Below are 20148 nucleotides of genomic sequence, written 5' to 3'. Positions count from 1 at the left end.
GTTATTCTGATGTGTGGCCAAGTCTGGGAACCACTGCTTTAAGCAGTTAAGGCCGATAAATGAAATGGGTCTCTAACTTTAGTGCATACTGGAATCAACTAGGGAACTTGTTAAAATGCAGATTCAGTAGGTCTGGGCTTGGGGCGTGAGATTCTATATTTTTAACAAGCTCCTTAGGCAATTTTGAGGATGGTGGTCCGTAGACCACATATTGAGAACCCTGGCTAGAGAATTCTACCCTGGAGCTTGCATGTTTCTCAAACCTCTTTTATTATTTAATTTCATAATGATCCTCTCCTCTTGAATAGCTTCCTCTTCTGCCAGCGCATATGTGGGAGGTTATAGTCCCTGGGGAGATAATCAGGTCAGTAATTTCAGATACTTCACCTTGTAGTATCCAGAAGAGCCAAGACAATAAATCAAAGGGATGCTGAGCATGGGGTTGAGTTTAGATGTGAACAGAGCAACAGGAGAAAGGAAAGGTGATGGTTTTAGTCTAGTAGGTACTGGAGGTGGAATTCAGATTTGGAGTTAAGAAGTCACTCTTGGCGGGGTGCAGTGGCTGATGCCTGTAATCCCAACACTGGGAGGCCAAGGCAGGAGGATTGCTTGAGGCTAAGAGTTTTAGACCAGCCTGGGCAACACAGTGAGCCCCATCTCTAAAAAATGTATTTGAAATTAGCTGGGCATGGTGGTGTGTAGCTGTAGCCCCAGCTACTTGGGAGACTGAGGTGGGAGAATTGCTTGAGGCCAGGAGTTCAAAGCTGCAGTGGGCTATAATCACACCATGGCACTCCAGCCTGGGCAACAGAGAGACCCTGTTCCAAAAAAGAAGAAAGAGAGAAAGAAAGAAAGAAAAAGGGAAGGGAAGGGAAAAGAAAAGAGAAGAAAGGAGAAGAAAAAAGGAGAAGGAGAGGAAACAATCCCTGTCTTGGATAGTCAGAGTTGGGAAGATCAGTCCCTGAAGCACACCGCCCAAAAGGTAGGATATAGTTAGCCTGGGCCTAAACAAAGATATCCTACCAAGGGTTCCCAAGTGTGTCTCCTTAGTTACCCCTCCTACCTATACAGCCCCTACCTGTACAGCATTGTTTTCTTGTCCAGCTTTTCTGTTTTTGCTGAACCCCAGGAGAACATTCTGAGTATTGCTGCTGCTAAGCAGCTATAAGAGAAAGGGAAAGGGATGAAGTGGGGAGGGACCATAGCAATGAGAAAGAGATCTTAAGTGTATCTTGCAATTGCATATGCTCACTAGATAGTTATCCATTCTTCTGTCTATTTTACTGCCCATTCCACAGACTCAACTGATGTTGAGCGCACAGCCCTTAATGCCAGGTAATAAGCAAAATGCTCCATGGAAAGAGTATGGATTTCGCAGGTAGACTAGGGCTCCCATCCCACCTCTGCCACTTAAAAATGGTGTAGCTTCCCCATGTCCCCATCCGATAGTAACACCTCTGTTGGCTCTCTCTGTTAGGGGTAGGAGAGCATGAAATTAGAAAAGGCTTCAGAGAGGAGGTCGAAGAGTGGAGTAAGATTTCCATGGGCACAGACAGAAGGAAAGAACTTCCTAGGAGGAGGCAAGGATATTCAAAAGACTGGAAAGGATGGTTGCTGTACTGTTAGAATTTATTACTGGGATCAATCCAGGTGGCCGCTGTACGGTACTTTGTTGTTGTTTACCACATTTGTTTTCAACTTGTAGTTTGCATTTAGCTTGCTCTGACTAATCAGGAGATGGGTATGAGTTACTTTGTTATTTCTTTGCACTGGACTTTGCAGAATATCTGCAACCTAACAAGTGCAAACCCCCAAGTACGATCTGGATCCTTTCCACAACATCCAGCCCAGTACTAACTGATCCCAGTGTTCTCAACACTACATTGCACCCAACTCTAATGTTTTCCCATATTCCCCACCTGGTAGCAGCAAGAGAGAGCCCATTACCTGTTAGAGAGGGAAAGGATCAGTGAACACATGATCACTGATGATCGAGAAGGCTGCATGTGAGCTGGATCCTGCCAGGTGGGCAGAGATGGAGGGAAAGAACATTCCAGTAAGAGGCTGATTACTCTTAAATAGTGGTCTATAGCACAGACATTGGTGCTGGAGGTTCATGGGTACAAACTCTAGTATGGCCATTTCCTGGTTCTACTCGTGATCCCTTTCCTCAGTCCTCTATCACCCCATATCTGTTCTCTTAGTCATATAAACTTTCTCCTAATTGCCCAAGCTCAGTTAGATCTTTGCCTATCCTGTGTATCTGGTCTTCAATGGCTGCACAATCCCCTTCCCGTAAACCACATATGGTACATGGTCAGAACAGTCAGACCACGACTTACTATCTGAGAGGTGTTGAGTAAGTTCTATGAGTAAGCTTAACTTCTATGAGCTCCAGTTTCCTTATTTGTAAAGTTAGGATATTAAAAGCACTCCCTTAGCCAGGCATGGTGGCCTGCTCCTGTTGTCCTAGCTACCCACCAGGCTGAGGTGAAAGGATTGCTTGAGCTCAGGAAGCAGAGTTTGCAGTGTTCAGATCACACCACTGAACTCGAGCCTGGGCAAGAGAACTTGCCTCAAAACAAACAAATAAACAAACAAAGCACTCCCTTATAGGATTGTTGTAGGAATTAAATAAAATGCCTTGTATAAAATTCTTAGCACCATATCTGCAACACAGTAAACTCTTAGCATATTATTTAATATCTCACTATACTGGAGCTATTACCCATACCAAGAATTATGCTAAGTGCTGGGAACACAGTGAACAAGACAAAGTACCACCCTACACCACATGAAGCTTACACTCTAAAAGAGGGAGAGAGTCAACAATAAGCCAGTATATATACATGAAGTCAAGTGGCAACAAGTTTTAAAGAAAAATTAAGCAGGCTGTTGGATGGGGACTTTGAGGGGAGTGAGACATTGAGTGATTAGGGAAGACCTCACATGGGAAGTGCCTATTGAGTTGAGACCTAAAAACATAGGAAAGCGAGAGTGAGTAATGGAGAGATTTGAAGAAAAGAGCTTTCCAAGTAGAGGGAAGAGCAAGTGCAAAGACCCCAAGGCAGAAGAATTCTTTTTTTTTTTTTTTTTTTTTTTTTGAGACGGAGTTTCGCTCTTGTTACCCAGGCTGGAGTGCAATGGCGCGATCTCGGCTCACCGCAACCTCCGCCTCCTGGGTTCAGGCAATTCTCCTGCCTCAGCCTCCTGAGTAGCCAGGATTACAGGCACGTGCCACCATGCCCAGCTAATTTTTTGTAGTTTTAGTAGAGACGGGGTTTCACCATGTTGACCAGGATGGTCTCGATCTCTTGACCTCGTGATCCACCCGCCTCGGCCTCCCAAAGTGCTGGGATTACAGGCTTGAGCCACCGCGCCCGGCCCGAAGAATTCTTAATGTGTTTATAATAGCAAGGAAAGTTTATTAATTTAGTAAACATAGGTGTTTACTTAAAGGGGTTCATGGTTGTCCATACCTGTATGTTTATCTGAAAGTCCTAAATGCTGAAAGTCATGGAGAAGAAGGTAATTGTGAAATCTGGTGGTCCTTCCTGGATCCTTGCATGCTGCTCCTCTCCCGTGCTTTGGACCTTTGGGTCACACATGCCTGTGCTATACATGTTAAGCTTCAAGTACCCAGAGAAGGGAAGAAGCCTTCCTTTGATTCTCAGTATAAGGTTGAGAATAAGGTCCCAAATCTATGTACTGGATTTTTATGGGTCAATGACTCATCCTGTCTTCACTCTTCCACTCAACAAGCATTTATGACCTAATTTTTTTAGGTATAGCTACGCTAAATTCTGTGAAAAATACAAATAATTCTAGGACAATGGGCCCAGCCTTTGTAAACATGTGGGATAGGTCATAATTTGTAGAACTATGCAATCTCAGTCTTTAAAAACTAGTAGTGAGAAGACATACATATATGAACAGCTAAGAAAATGTTGATTAGTGTTCATCACAATCCTAGACAATTATATAGAAACAGCACAATGTAGGGAATGATGGCATATGAGATGAGTTATGCAAATAAGGAAAACTATAGCAGTTGGTCAGGAGAGGCATCCTGGAGGTAGAGAGACTCAGGTTGGGCCTTCAAATCTATGCAGGGGCAGAGAGGAAGAAACAAAGAACAAGAGAGCAAAATGCCAACCGTTTTGAGATGACCACTCCTGACAAAAATGTATGCTAAATCAGTCCTGCTAGCCAGCCCCACCCTCTCTGCCATTATGATTCATGACCCATCATCTGTAGTTGTCAAAACTTTTGTAACACATTTGTTCTCTAAAATCCTAAATATTTATACATTCCCCTTAACAAGTGAACTCTAATAAAATAATAGTATCCCTGATTTCCTGAAAACCTGGGCCTAAGGTAGCAATTGGTTTCAGACTTAATGTGCTTCTAGCTCATGCAAATGATTCCAAATTGCCATAAGAAGATGGATGGTGTTTTCTAACGTGGGTAGGCTTTGATGGCAGAGGTGACTAAGGCATCTTTTTCAAAATCAGGCATAAAAATACCTGCAAAAGCCCAGACACCGAGGCCAAATAACTTTGGTTGGCCAGATGAACTTGTTTCTCTTGTGTGCTTCCAGGTGCAGTGGGTGTGGTGGCTATATCTGGTGAGCTCAGCTCTGGCTGGTTTTTTTCACATAGAACAGTATAATCTAGTCTCTTGGACTGGGCTGGATGTTTGCTTTTAATTACAACAGCATATTGAGAATGGACTGGATTTTTGCTTTTGCTCTTTAGTTAGGTTAACTCAAACCATTCCTTCAGTTTCCTACCTCCCTCCCTCCTTCCCTCCCTCCCGCCTGCCTGCCTTCCTTCCTTCCTTCCTTCCTTCCTTCCTTGAGACAGGGTCTTGCTCTGTCATCCACGCTGGAGTGCAGTGGCACAATCACAGCTCACTGAAGCCTCTACTTCCTGGGCTCAAATGGCCCTCCCACCTTAGCCTCCCAAATAGCTGAAACCACAGGTATGCACCACCATGCCCAGCTAGTTTTTATTATTACTTTTTTTTTAGTTTTTATTTTTGTAGAGATGCGAGCCTCACTATGTTGCTGAGGCTGGTCTCAAACTCCTGGGCTCAGGTGATCCTCCTGCCTCGGTCTCCCAAAGTTCTGGGATTACAGGTGTGAGTCACCATGCCCAACCCTTCCTTGTTCTTCTTTTCTCTGGAAGATAATTTTCGAAATCCAAGTTCTTAAGATGGTGCCTAGGATAATAAAGTCCAGAGAGTGGCAGTAACTCACATGCATTAGTACTGTTAGTATTTGTACCAACTGGTTTGCAACTGTCCAACCTGAGTGACAGAGCCAGGATGTATTGATGCCTCCTAAAGGTAGAAGCCATAAGCCTAGTGGTGAAGTATGGTTGAAAGATGAATGAATAAAGAAACAGTGGGGAATGTATTCTAAATTTATAAAATGGAATATTATTTGGCCTTAAAAAATAAGGAAAGCCTGCCATTTTCAACAATACGGATGAACCTGGAAGACAATGTGTTAAGTGAAATAGGCCAGACACATAAAGATCAATACTGAATGATCTCACTTATATATGGAATCTATAATAGTCAAACTTATAGAAGCAGAGAATATAATAGTTGTTGCCAGGGGCTGTGACATGGGGAAAGTGAGGAGTTCTTGTTCAATGGATATAGAATTTCAATTACGCTAGATGAGTAAATTGTAGAAATCTGCTGTAAAACACCATCCCTATAGTTAACAATGCAGTAGTGTATACTTGAAACTTGCTAAAAAGGCACATTTTAAGTGTTTACATCACACAAAAAAGAAAGTGGTAACTATGTGTGGTGATGGATATGTTAAACAGATTAATTGTGATGATCACTTCACAATGTATACATATATCAAAACATCAAGTTTTGGGCCTGGTACGGTGGCTCACTCATTTAATTCCAGTACTTTGGGAAGCTGAGGCGGGTGGATCATTAGAGGTCAAGAGTTTGAGTCCAGTCTGGACAATATGGTGAAACCCTGTCTTTATTAAAAATATAAAAATTGGCTGGGTGGTAGTGGCATGTGCCTGTAAGCCCAGCTACTCAGGAGGCTGAGGCAGGAGAAACGCTAGAGCCTGGGAGACAGAGGTTGTAGTGAGCCAAGATCATGCCACTGCACTCCAGTCTGGGTGACAGAGTGAGAACCTGTCTCAAAAAAAAAAAAAAAATCAAGGCACACAAGTTAAATACGTACAATTTTTGTCAATTGTGCTGCAATAAAGCTGAAAAAATAACACTGATGATAGTTACCATGTACTGAGTGTTTACATGGTACCAGGCAGTCTGCTAATCTGATCTTTCCAACAACTCTGTGAGGTAGGTACTATTATTTAATATTCTCTTTTTATAGATGGGGAAACTGAAGCTCAGGAAAATTAAGTGACATGCCCAGGTTCTTATAGCCAGTAAGCAGCAGTCCTTCTGGTGATTGCTCAGATTTGGGGTGTGAGTCCTAGCTTGGTCTTTCTGATATACTTAATATTTTCATCTGTTTTCTGCAAAATTGAATAATAAAAACCCATACGTAACAGGGTGGCTGTGAAGATGGAATTAGATAACGCCTACAAAGTGCCTGCTGGGGCCTGGCATATAGTAAGTGCCTATAAATGGTAGCTGCTCTTGTTATTAACCTAGTCTCTGGGCTATGAGACCTAGAGTTGCATTGTCTCTATTCTGGACAATATGCAGGTTTTGCTGAGCTGCCAGAATACACATGCATTTGTATCTACCTCGTTTGATCAAGCAGTGGGCATGCTCCAGTGCAAATACTGCAAAGGGTGCCAATTCTGTTAGTTCAAGTAAATTGGATGGGGAGCTCTTGACAATTTAAGGCATTCATGGAATACTCCTATTGGAATTTGCTGTGTGTTTGCAAATTAGTCCTGTGGAAACATATCTTCAGAAATCCAGTGGCTGACACAAAAGACACTGGGCTGTGAAGTGCATTTGGTGATTCACATTGCATGCTAGGAAATGGTACTTGCGATGAGTCATAAACACCTTTCCATATATTGGGTTTGATTACTCTGATGAGCAGCTCTTTGCCTCCTTAGTATTAGGTCCTATGACTCATTCAATATGAAAAACCTGTCATGTGGCATATGGCTCCAAATCCAGGCCCTGTGATAAGGAGCTAATGCAAAATCTAGTACATGGAAAACGGAATGATGATTCACAATTGCTCTTTCTTCCATCCAGCATTGAGATCTCATTTGATAAAAATCATAGAAGTGATACATGACACTAGGGAAAGCAGGACAAACCACCGAAACCTTCTATTCCTGAACTCCTTGCCTCTAGTATCTCCTTTATGTCCAACACATCTTCCTAAAACACTTTATTTACCAAGTCACTCTTCTGCTCAAGAACTTTCAGTGACTTTACTGATGCCTTCAGCACCAAGTCCAAACAAACACCTCAGACTCTTTTTTTTAAACAACTGCATTCCCCACATCACAGATTCATTTAATTTTTTTCATCCAGTTCATGCTTATTGTGTACCTACTACCTGCTACACACTGAGCTAGGTGCTGGGGACATGCCTATGAACCAGTCAGATGCCCTTACAGACACTCTGCATTCATCAATCTCTTCTGCTTCCTGTCATTTGCCCAGAACATGTTATTCTATTACTGCATCTGTGCAGACTCCAAGTCCTCTATTTCAAATGTCTTCCCTTTTCCTCTCTGCCAAGGTATACCTCTTACCACCTCTAAAACCTTGATCAAAATGCAAGCTTTCTACACATGCCCCAAACCTAGAAGTAGCAATCAGAAGCCGAGTAGAGCCTGCCTTGCTCAGAGGCTAGAAGATCTGCCGCAGCAACCTTCTGTTTAAAGCCCCTGGATACAAGTAAACGGGAAAAAAAAATCCAAAGACTTTATATGTGCCGGTTGATTGCATAAAGGATCATAAAGTAGGAATAACAAACCCAGTTCTAGGCTAGAACAATCCTTGAAGGTGATAAACAGAAAATACAGCAAAACTTTTATCATGGGTGTTTGTGTGTATTTGGGTGGTGGTAGTGGGAATAGGCAGGTTAGGTTGATTAACCAAAAATGTAGTCATCTTTAGTATGCCATTATCAGTGATATGAATTGCTCTGGAATAAGTGGCTTGGACTTACTCATGCAATCACATTTAGAGCCAGTGGTAGAAATGCAAATCTGAAATGAGAACAGCAGCCCATGCTATCCATTTAGCTAATTATGCATTGAGTAGCTACTACATGTCAGACAAGCCTGCTCATAACATATGTGGGGCCCGTGGCAAATGCACAAAGGGACTCAGTTCCACCTACAATATGTCTGAAGATTTGCAAGTTATACATTAACAGCATTTAATAAAATGTGTTCTGTTCTCCTACCTTGACAAAGCATATCTTCATAATGATCAGGAAGCCAGGATCAAATTTTCAGTTCTTGAATTTCTCAGAGTTTCATGCCAAAACATGACAGGACAGATGCGATGGTCCTAGGCTCCCAGCTCCAAGCCTGACTTCCTGACCCCCTTCTCTTCCACTCCAACTCCATCTTGTACTATGAGGGACCTCTCACACATGCAGGTAAACACCCTGGTCCTCCTGTCTAAGGGGTTCCACCCTTGGGAGGATGGACTGGGGACAGAGAGCCACACAGGCCCTGGAGGCAGGCACAAGGCCATTTAGCCAGAGAATTCCCAGGACCCTGGTAGCCAGAGCATGGACTAGAAATGAAGGGAATGGACTCTGGTTGGGTACATTCTTTTGGTCCAGTGGATTCCTGCTTCTATGAGGGCTACATCCAGGGAAGGGCCCGAGTAAGATCTCTAAGACGTGGGACTAGGTATCTACCATGTACTGGGGATCAGATGATTATGATGTGCTCCCTGTCCTCCAGGAACTTACAGCCTGGTGAAACAGACATACAGGTGCACAGCCCACACTACCATACTATGATAATAAATGCTGTCTTTGTTAGAAACCAGAACACAGAAAAGGATAAAATAGGAGATGATGGCTCTGAGGAATCACAAATAGGGGAAGAGGAGCCAAAGATGGAGATATCAAGTATGATGCCTTTTGTTCCTTTTGAAAAAGTTTGAATTGTTGTTTATGAAGTCCAGTTTGCTCAAATTCCACCTTACAGCTCCACGAATTGTGATAATTCCAGGAAATGTACAGCCCCTCCATCAAGTCAACACACCCTGCCCAAAGATAATCTCCATTCTGCCATCCATCACCAGAGATTAGTTCTGTCTTTTTTTGAACTCCACATAAATAGAATCATATAATATGTATCTTTGTGTCTTGTTTCTTCCACTCAGTGTCTGTGAAATCTATCCACCTTGTGTAGCTGTATTTTGTTCTTTTTTCACTGCTGTTTAGCATTCCATGTTATTGAAATATGACACATTACTTTTTCCATTTTACTGTTGATGGGCATTCAGTTTAAGACTATTATGAATAGTGCTGCTATGAACTTGCTTGTTTGTATATTCTGATGAACATTTATAGTATTATTTTAACAAATTATATTTTGAAATAACTTCAGACTTAGATGCAAAAATATTTCAAATAATTCCTATATTCTTATTATGCAGCCATAAAAAGGAATGAGCTCATGTCTTTTGCAAGGACATGGATGGAGCTGAAAGCCATTATCCTCAGCAAACTAACACAGGAACAGAAAACCAAATACTGCATGTTCTCACTTAAAAGGGGGAGCTGAACAACAAGAACACATGGACACATGGACACAGGGAGGGAAACAACACATAGTAGGGCCTGCTGGGGAGGCTTGGGGAGGGAGAGCATCAGGATAAACAGCTAATGCATGCTGGGCTTAATATCTACGTGATTGGCTGATAGGCGCATTTACTTATATAACAAGTCTGCACTTCCTGCACAGTTATCCTGGAACTTAAAACAGGCCAGGCGCAGTGGCTCACACCTGTAATCCCAGCACTTTGAGAGGCCAAGGTTGGTGGATTACCTGAGGTCAGGAGTTCAAGACCAGCCTGATCAACATGTTGAAACCTCATCTCTACTAAAAATGCAAAAAATTAGCTGGGCATGGTGGCAGGTGCCAGTAATCCAAGCTACTCTGGAGGCTGAGGCAGTAGAATCGCTTGAACCCAGGAGGCGGAGATTGCAGTGAGCCGAGATTGCACCACTGCACTCCAGGCTGGGCGACAAGAGCACAACTCCATCTCAAAAAAATAAATTAATTAAATTAAATTAAAACAACATCAAATGATTCCTATATTCTTCACTCAGATGTCATTCTTTTTAAAAACAGCTATCTAGTATTCCATTATAAATACTTAAAATTTTTTTTTACTAGGAATATACTTTTATTTGTCCCATTCATTTTTTTAAATTGTACTTTAGGTTCTGGGGTACATGTGCAGATCATGCAGGGTTGTTGCATAGGTACTTACATGGCAAGGTGGTTTGCTGCTTTCCTCCTCCTGTCACCTATATCTGGCATTTCTCCCCATGTTGTCGCTCCCCAACCTCCCCACACCCCTCTGTCCCTTCCCTGCCCCCCAACAGACCCCAGTGTGTGATGCTCCCTTTCCTGTGTCCAATATTTACCTCTAATTTCCCTAAAACATTAAAAGCTTTTAAATTTTCCCATTTTCTATTATAGAAATTTATGCAAAATATATTCTTAACCTGTGATCTGTATTTATTCTTTGAATGAAAAGGTACAGTCATCCTTCAGATTTTACATTTTATCAGCACCTTTAAAAATCTGTGGTCCATACTTTCCAATTGTTTGACTGATTTTCTAAAACAGTTCCAGTTCCTTACAACTTGAATTAAATTTTCTTACGGAAATCCATTTTAGTCTTCTTAGATTCTTAAAACCAGTCTGCTTTCTGCCCCTTTGAAGTGTAGAAGAAACTATTTGATTTCTCCCAAGCCTGCCTCTGCTCCAGAGGTGGCCTGGATTTGGGTCTCCATGAGCCTCTTTCCAAGTGAGCCAACACTAGGACTGACAGTCTGGTTATAAGACTGACAACTTGTGATTAGTGAAGGGCTGTGTTTATAAATATCCCATGATGAATGATCAACCAACACACACATAAACACACACACACACACATCCCCACACACGCATGCCTTGAGAGACTGAACAAACACTTTTATTTTTTAAGAGACAGGGTCTCCTTCTGTCACCCAGTCTGGAGTGCAGTGGCACAATAATAACTCTCTGCAGCCTCAAACTCCTGGGCTTAAGTGATTCTCTTGCCCAGGTCTCCCTGAGTGCTGGGACTACAGGCATGAGCCACCATACCCAGCCTTGAACAAGGCATCTTTAAGGCCTCTGATATAGCCACATTTTTGTTCCAGTTAACTTTAATGTAAAAATGGATTATTTGTAGACAATCAGAAAAGTAAATTAACAGCAAGCCATTTAATTGAGGTGTCCCTGTTCATATGTTTTCTGTACCTCCCATACCCACCCTTCCCACTCCAACCCTGTATTGTAATACTCAGTGTGCACAATGGAAGTTTTCTCTATTTCCCAGAAGACAATGGGGTTCACAGTTAATTGCAGTTTGGACCCTTGATGTTCCTTGTAGTTGCATGTCACTAGACCAGGTTTAGCCCATAGGATATCTTCTTCAGCATAATATGACTATCTTACTGAAAACCTAACAATTCTTGGCCTGCTTTTTGTTAACTGCCACCCAACGCAGCAGGTGCTGATAACACAATAGGCCCTCATTACACAGTTCTTGCTTGATGGAGGCAAGATAGCTAGGATAGAGGGAAGACAGAATCGATAGTCAAACATTTAGAACTCCCTTCTATCCCATTATTCTAAGGTTCTCTCATTGTTTGCCAATCCAACAGCATCCCACGTTTTTGTATATCCAATCTATATGTTTCTGATGAATGTGTATTTAAATTTCTAAAAGGCGAATTTAGAAAAGCAATTCATTGTCACAGATCCCTTAGGATCCATCTTCTTTAACTACAAACCAGTTGTCTCATTTTCCCGGTAGGAAATAGACTTTGAACTTGGAAAGTCCACATTCTGTTTTCTACTCATCTCAACACAGTGAGAGGATTTCCAAATTGGTCAAGTGAGCCTCTTCTATCCCAGAGCAATGGAGCATGTTTTGCATTGTGAGGGCTGTCACTGGAGTTGGGCTGTGAGTCAGGAAACTTGTATTCTGCTTTAAATTCCCCTACAAATTCAGTATGACCCCCGGAAGTCACATCTTTTGGGGACCTTTGTTTCACAATCAGTAGAGAATCATGCCTTGCTTACAATGCCAGATGATAGAAAAGAGACACATAAAATGTTTTGAGCTTGCTGAAGGAAATACAATGACATAATCCCAAAGTGGCATGCCATTGCAGTAATCAGATTTTTTAATTCTGTAAAGTGAGTCGAGGCCCTATGAGATTGAGCCCACTTAAATTTGATATTGTCCCATTCATGCATAGAGACTCCTATGGTGTTACAAGGATCTTTAGAAAGAACATTTATCCCAACTGTCCATCTGGCCAATAAAATTATTGGTAGCATCCTAGCAGATAGACACACAGCCTCTACTTGAACACTAACTGCACAGGGAGTTTACAGCTGCCTGAATAGCCCTTTTCTTTGTTGAACCACTTAAGTCATTAGCAATGACTTTCTTAAATTGAGCTGGAACCAGCATTTGTATAACTTCTGCCTGCCGTTTCTAATTTTTTCCTTTGGAGTAACAAAGATCAAGTTTGTGCTTTCTGTTACAGGATGGCTCTTTAGTATTTGAAGACAGCTCTCACCACGTCTCTCCTTCCCCAGAGAAAAGTTATTTTTTGTAGCATCGAATTCTTTTTTTGAGACAGAGTCTTGCTCCGTCACCTAGGCTGGAGTGCAGTGGTGCAATCTCAGCTCATTGCAACCTCCGCCTCCCAGGTTCAAATGATTCTCCTGCCTCAGCCTCCCAAATACCTGGGACTACAGGTGCCTGCCACCGTGCCTGGCTACTCTTTCTATTTTTAGTAAAGATGGGGTTTTACCATATTGGCCAGGCTGGTCTTGGCAATATCAGAAAACATTCCCAAGGTCCCAGGAGTCTCTGGGATTGGTGGTGGTCAAGGCAGGAAGAGGATAAGAATTTGTTGCCACAGGCCCGGTGTGGTGGCTCATGCCTGTAATCCCAGCATTTTGGGAGGCCGAGAAGGGCGATCACCTGAGGTCAGGAGATCAAGACCAGGCATAAGCCACCACACCCGGCCTGTAGCAACTTTCCCCAAGCCACACAGCAAGTTTTGGAATTCATGTGGTTGCCAAGCCACCCTTTGTTCCACTAGGACAAGCTACCTTCCCTTTTATTGGGCTAAAATGTGTGTGATTCCTTTGCCATGAGAAGTTAGGAAAAGTCTCTTCCTAAATCTGTCCTCCTCTCTTCTTCTAGGTACTGAGAGGTTGCTTTGCTCTGTAGGACTAGATAAACCTTTACTTTGCTGAGCCATGGGAAAACTCCTGGGTGCTATTTGCATCTGTGGGTAGTTATTAGATCATTGTTTTTGTGGGGCAAGGAGGGCTGGATTTCCTGCTCTGCCATCTTGCTGATGTCTCCTACATTTTATGTTTTACTCATTTAGCTCAGGGGTATGGCCCACAAGTGGACTGCCTATTTTTATAAATAAAGTTTTATTAGAGCACAGCCACATCCATTTGTTTACATAGTGAGTATTATAGCTTCTGTACTACAATGACAGAGTGTAGTTGAAATAGAGACTGTCTGGTAACTGCAAAACTTCAAATTTTTACTATCTATCCCTTAACAGAAAAAGTCTGCTGACCTCTGCTTTGGATCATTACTGAAAATTATACTTTATGTAAAAATTTACTATTACAGAAATGAATAACACATACAGTGATTTTTGCTGAAGGTGACAAAATTAATTTTATGGAATACAAAATAATTCCTGAAATATGTATATCTTTACATTATTATTCATCCATATATTGCTAGCCCATAATAACTGAGATTTAATTATGACTGAGATGTGCAGTCATAATTAAATTCAGTCATCTTTGATATTGTGCTGACTTTCAATAGTATTAAAACCATCACTTTACAGATATTTATTGATTTTGCTTTTATAAATATATAGTTGTCAAAATGGAAGATAGAACATATTTTATTTAATTTTTTTTTGCTTTGACTTATAATTTTAAATTATCAGGCATACGCCTTGTTTCTATTCTTGCTCTGTGCCTCTCAAATGTTAGAGTGGGAAGCCTGGATGAGGCTTGGTAAGCATGTCAACACTTAGATGTCAGGAGCCATTTTTTGCTCTGTTGGGGCCTTACTTTCTGAGCAAAGTCTCTGAGAAGTTCTGCCAATGCTTAATGAGCTGAGCAAAGCCTACCTGTCTGCAGCTACCACAGGGCACTGAGGAAAAAACCAGTAGAGCACCTGCTATGAACTAAATTGCATACTCTGAAAATTCTTATGCTGAAATCCAAACTCCCAATTTAACTATATCTGGAGATAGAGTCTTTAGAAGGTAATTAAAATTAAATGAAATCATAAGAGTGAAATCTTAATCTTATAGGATGATATCCTTATAATAAGTGAAATCTCTCTCTCTTTCTCTCTCTCTCTTTTCCTTTATTTTACTCCTCCTTTCTCTTTCTCTTTTTCATGTGAGAACACAGTGAAAAGGCAGCCATCTGCAAAGTACAGAGGGTGCTCACCAGAGACCAAATCCTGCTAGAAGCTTGGTCTTAGACTTTCCCGTCTCCAAAACTGTGAGAAAATAAATATATGCTGTTTAAGCCACCAGTCTACAGTATTTTGATATGGTAGCCCAAACACAGTAAGACAAATTTTGGTATTGAGAAGTGGGGTGCTGCTGTAAAAAAATACCTAAAAATGTTGAAGTGGCTTTGGAACTGGATAACGGGTAAAAGGCTAGAGTCTTGTGTCACATACTAGAAATATGGACAGTTAGAGAATTCCTGGTGAGGTCTCACAGAGAAATAAAGAACATGATATTGAAAACTGGAGGAAAGGTGATTTCTATTATACAGTGGCAAAGAACTTGGCTGAACTGTGTCCTACTGTTTTGCAGAAGTTAGAACATGCAAGACATTGGATATTTAGCTAAAAGGAGACTTCTAAGCAAAGTGTTGAAGGATTGGCTTGGTTTCTCCTAATTATAGTAAAATGCAAGTGGAGAGAAAGGAATTAAAGAAGAAATTTTTTTTTCCCATTTATTTATTTTATTGCATTTTAGGTTTTGGGGTACATGTGAAGAACATGCAAAATTGTTGCTTAGGAACACACGTGGCAGTGTGATTTGCTGCCTTCCTCCCCATCACCTACTTCTGGCATTTCTCCCCTTGCTATCTCTCCCCAGCTTCCCACCCCCCACCGTCCCTCCCCTATTTCCCCCCAACTGACCCCAGTGTGTAGTGCTCCCCTCCCTGTGTCCATGTGTTCTCATTGTTCAACACCCGCCTATGAGTGAGAACATGCAGTGTTTGATCTTCTGCTCTTTAAAGAAGAAATTGTTAACCAAAAAGGAACCAGAACTTAACGACTTGGAAAATTCTCAGCCTATCCATACTGCAAAAAAATGAAACTTGTTCTGAAGAAAACACTAACGCTACAGCTGAACAACCATTTGATAAAGAGATTGTGGGTGGGACTCATGCATTTAATTAGCCATCTCAGCAGACGCCAGGAATAGAAGTGGGATTATATCAGCAAAAAACACTGCTAGTTTGAACGAACGGAGACAGAGAAAGATACACAAAATGAAGGAAGACTTTTGAAGTTCTTGGATTCTCAGGAGTAGACCATTTAGCTATTTGGCTGCCAATTGTACTGTTCTTCAAGGAAAAATGAGAATAACCATGAAGGTGTTTATAGATAATCAGGGCTGACACTTCTGCCACAGGCCCAGGGGGCAAGGTTGTTTCTACCTCAGTTTCAAAGGGTGATACCGCCTCTCCAGTTTCAGTGGGCTGGGATGACCCTGCCCTGTGCCTGAGGAGCAAGGCAGCCTTTATAGACAATCCTTTGGGCTGGACCCTCCCTGATAACTGAAGGGGCAGGGCCCTAGCAGAGCCATGAAGGTGGCACTGCCAACTAAGTGGTGGGTAGAGTGATGAACCAAAGAGGATTATTCTTGATCCTTAAGATCTCATGGAATTCGCCTTGCTAGGTTTTGGACTTGCTTGGGACTCACTACCATTTTCTTCCTTCTTTCTTTTGGAAGGGGAATGTCCATCCTATGCCTCTTTCACCATTGTAGTTTGGAAGCACATGACTAGTCTGGTTTCACAGGTTCACAGCTAGAGAGGAATTTTGTCTCTGGATGAATCTTACCTTGAGTTTCACCAATATATAATTTAGATGCTATTTAGATGAGACTTTGGACTTTAGATTTTAAGGTTGATGCTGGAAAGAGTGGAGACTTTGGGGACTATTGGAATGGAATGAATACATTTTGCATGTGAGAAAACATAAATCTGGGGAAACCAGAGGGATTAAAACTCTCTCCTTAACTAAACTTTAGATAGGCTCCTGAAGCTCTCTTTTTGACCCCATCCTTGCTGAGTCTAGTTTTAGCAAGAGTTTAGTTTAAGTTACTTTAATGAGAATCCCCTGCTCTTGATATCCAATCACCTTTAATATCTGATCAGACTCTTCACCCTGACCGTTGATATCTGATCACCTCAGCCTGCCTTTAGCAAGAATCTTGTTAAGTTGGTTAAACAAAAATTCACCTACCCTTGATGTCTCTTCTTAGTAATTTTTCATCCACTGACCACTTCACTCTGCTCCTTGGCTACAATCCTCTTGCCTTTACTGCATTTAGAATTGAGCCCAGGCCGGGCATAGTGGCTCACAGCCAGGTGTGGTGGCAGGCACCTGTAATCCCAGCTATTCAGAAGCTGAGGCAGAAGAATCGCTTGAACTGGGGAGGCAGAGGTTGCAGTGAGCCTGGATCGCACCATTGCACTCCAGCCTTGGTGACAGAGTAAGACTCTGCCTTAAAAAAGAATTGAGCCCAGTTCTATCCTGAGGTCTCTTTGCCCAATTGCAATAGTTCCTGAATAATATGTTTTACCTCTTTCACTACCATCCAGCTCTGGTTCTGTTAGGCAAATGGTATAGACTGAATTTTGTCCCCCTACCCACTAAAATGTATATGTTGAACTCTTAATCCTCAATTTTACTATTCTTTCACTATTGTCCAGCTCTGGTTCTGTTTAGCAAATGCTATAGACTGAATTTTGTCACCCTACCCACTAAAACTCATATGTTGAAGCCCTACCTTCCAATTTGACTGTTTCTGGAGATCGGTCTTTAGGAGGTAATTAAGGTTAAATGAGGACATAAGGGTGGATCCCAAATATGATAGGACATGGCCTTATAAAAGAGGAAGAGATATCCCCAAGCCCCACTGCCATGTGAGGACACAGTGAGAAGGCCAACATCTGAAAGCCAGGAAATGAGCCCTCACCAGAAACCAACCCTGCTGGAAACTTGAACTTGGACTTCCAGCCTCCAAAACTATGAGAAAATAAATGTCTATTGTTTTACTCACCCAGTCTATGGTATTTTGTTATGGCAGCCCGAGTTGAGTGAGTCAGCATCTCTGTGTGTTTGAGGCTGAGGTGTATGCATGTGTGCAATTACATTCCTATTTCCTCCACCACACGAGGTTCTAGAGGAAATTGGTGAGAAGCAGGCCTAAAGACACAGAGCCTTTGTAGCATGGTTATTAGGACTCCTGGTGAGTGAGGCAGAGTTGAGACCAAGGGAGGGTGGGAGAAAGAGACTGTCACACGCGTCTGCTTATTCTGGGCTTTGTCCTGTTTTCTCTTTATATCTCTTTCTCATTGGCAATGTGCGTAGCTTCTGAAGTGAGGTGAAGGCTGTGGACTTAGTCTATTGATTGTACCACAGCCCAACAAATTAATGATAATGTATATTGTTAACTTCCTTTCACCATCTCCACTCTATCTAATCAGGAAGCCTTAGTGTAGCTGTTTGGGTACAGAGACAAAAACTTGATTCTTCCACAGGAAGCTTTTTGACCAACAGGTGAAAATATAATCCTTGCAAGAGCCTAGATCCAGCTTCTTGCGAAACAGTGGCTGGGAAGAAATGATAGATGGGCCTGCAGAGACCTACACATCTGATTTTCATCAGTCCCTTTAGGATATGCTATGCGTTAAATGTATCCTCCAAAACCTCATGCATTGGAAACTTAATTACCATTGCAACAGTATTAAGACATAGGGCCGGAGGAGGAGGGGCTGAAGGGTTAAAAATCCACGCAGGCGCACTGCTCGGAGGGCTGCCTGCCGCGCACCCCACGCTGCGCACCTCACGCCACGCACGTTACGCCACGCACCTCACGCTGCGCTCGTTACGCCACGCATCTCCCGCTGCGTACCTCGCTCCGGCCGGAGTCTCGGCCACGAAGAATCGTTTTTCTTCTCTGGTAGGGTGAACATTTATAGCATTCATTTCCCAGATCTGGCAACATGGCAGAAGATATCAGTATAACTGAAGCTAACAAAGAACTCAAGGTCTTAATGGGCCAGAACCAGACCAGAGGCCCCATGGAGGTTCAGCCCTACCCCCTAAACCCGCTCTGGAGGCCGCTCTTGCCAAAAACCTTTGGAGAGTCCATTGTCAACAGCGTGCAGCAAGTGGCAACTGGTACGCCTCAGAGACCGGCAACATCAAACATCCTTGTGGTAGGAAGCCTAAATCCACCCAGCACTCACTTTGCCTCTCAGAACCAGCCTTCCAACTCCTTGCCTTGGTTGGCCAGGCAACGCCGCAGGAACATAGACAAGGATGGCATAGGCCTGCAACATTTCGCCATGAAGGTCTGGGAGAAGGTGCAGAAGAAAGGGACCACTTCCTCTAAGGAAGTGGTGGGTGAGCTGGTCGCCGAGTTCAAAGCTGCCAACAACCACCTCTCACCACACGAGTTAGCTTGTGACCTGAAGAACGTAAAACGGCGCATCTATGATGCCTTAAACGTGCTGATGGCCATGAACATCATTTCCAGGGAGGGGAAGATGTTCAAGTGGATTGGTCTGATTGGTCTGTCCACCAGTTCGGCTCAGGACTGTCAAAGCTTACAGGTAGAAAGGGAGAAAATACTTGAAAGAATAAAGGAGAAAGAATCTCAACTTCAACAACTTATTCTACAGCAAATTGCCTTCAAGAACCTGGTGCAGAAAAACCGGTATGCGGAGGAACAGGGCAGCCAGCAGCCACCGCCCAGCTCAGTCATCCACCTGCCCTTTGTGACTGTCAGCACCAGCAAGAAGAGCGTCATTAACTGCAGCATCTCCAACGACAGATTTGATTATCTGTTTCATTTTGAAGATTCATTTGAAGTCCACGATTACACAGAAGTGCTTAAATGGATGGGCATGACTTTAGGGCTTGAGTCTGGGAGCTGCTCTGCCGAAGACCTTAAACTGGCCAGAAGTTTGGTCCCAAAGGCTCTGGAGCCGTATGTGACAGAAATGGCTCAGGGAACTTTTGGAGGTGTGTTCACGATGGCAGGTTCCACGTCTAATGACATGCAGCTCTCTGCCAGTGATCCGACCAATGCTGCGGATGGGATGCTGGCCGCAAGCTCCAGCGAGATTCAATGCAGTGGCTTCAGGGTGGAGACCACGGTGGTTGAGGAGGAGGAGGATGACAGCAGCAATAATGACTTCAATGATGATGAGTATGACTGACGTCCTCTCCTCTTCAAATTTAGCTTCAGTAAAACATTTAGGACATTTAGGGAAAAGAAACTTTTTTTTTTTTTTTTTTTTTTAATGTGAGGTTTTCTGTTTCTTTTTGGCCTACTCCCAAGAAGATATTCGTAAGCTATGGAATTTAGATAGGCACCTCTGATAAGCAAGGATTGTTTCCCGTATGATTAAGATGTGCTGTTGATGGGTGTTTTCATACCAGTGTGCTGACATAGAGCCTTTACTTTTTAGGATTTTGTGTTTTCATTTTCTGTTTTTCTTTAAATGCAGAGTTCATTGTTGCCCTTTAACAGTTTTTGCTGAGTTTGCTGAAGAAATTGTACTTCATCCACATCAATGAAAATAAAATGCTCTCCTGTTGTGCACA

At 42.5% G+C, this 20148-nt stretch overlaps 1 protein-coding gene across 1 annotated transcript; it reads left to right on the top strand.

The window, feature by feature from the left end:
* Positions 1 to 18539: 18539 nt before the first annotated feature.
* Positions 18540 to 19760, top strand: TFDP3 (transcription factor Dp family member 3). The gene has a single exon (XM_032260280.1). It carries the CDS (start codon positions 18540 to 18542, stop codon positions 19758 to 19760), a length of 1221 nt encoding a protein of 406 aa, XP_032116171.1.
* Positions 19761 to 20148: the final 388 nt, after the last annotated feature.

Source organism: Sapajus apella, unplaced genomic scaffold, assembly GCF_009761245.1.
Source record: "Sapajus apella isolate SASKATOON/1434 unplaced genomic scaffold, GSC_monkey_1.0 scaffold115, whole genome shotgun sequence".
In the NCBI taxonomy this organism is placed as follows: Eukaryota; Metazoa; Chordata; class Mammalia; order Primates; family Cebidae; genus Sapajus; species Sapajus apella.
The sequence above is the reverse complement of the archived record's forward strand: the minus strand, read 5'-3'. Positions and strand labels throughout refer to the sequence as shown.

Excerpts from the sequence above, each read along its gene's own strand:
- TFDP3 (XM_032260280.1), top strand. The coding sequence starts at position 18,540 with ATGGCAGAAGATATCAGTATAACTGAAGCTAACAAAGAACTCAAGGTC.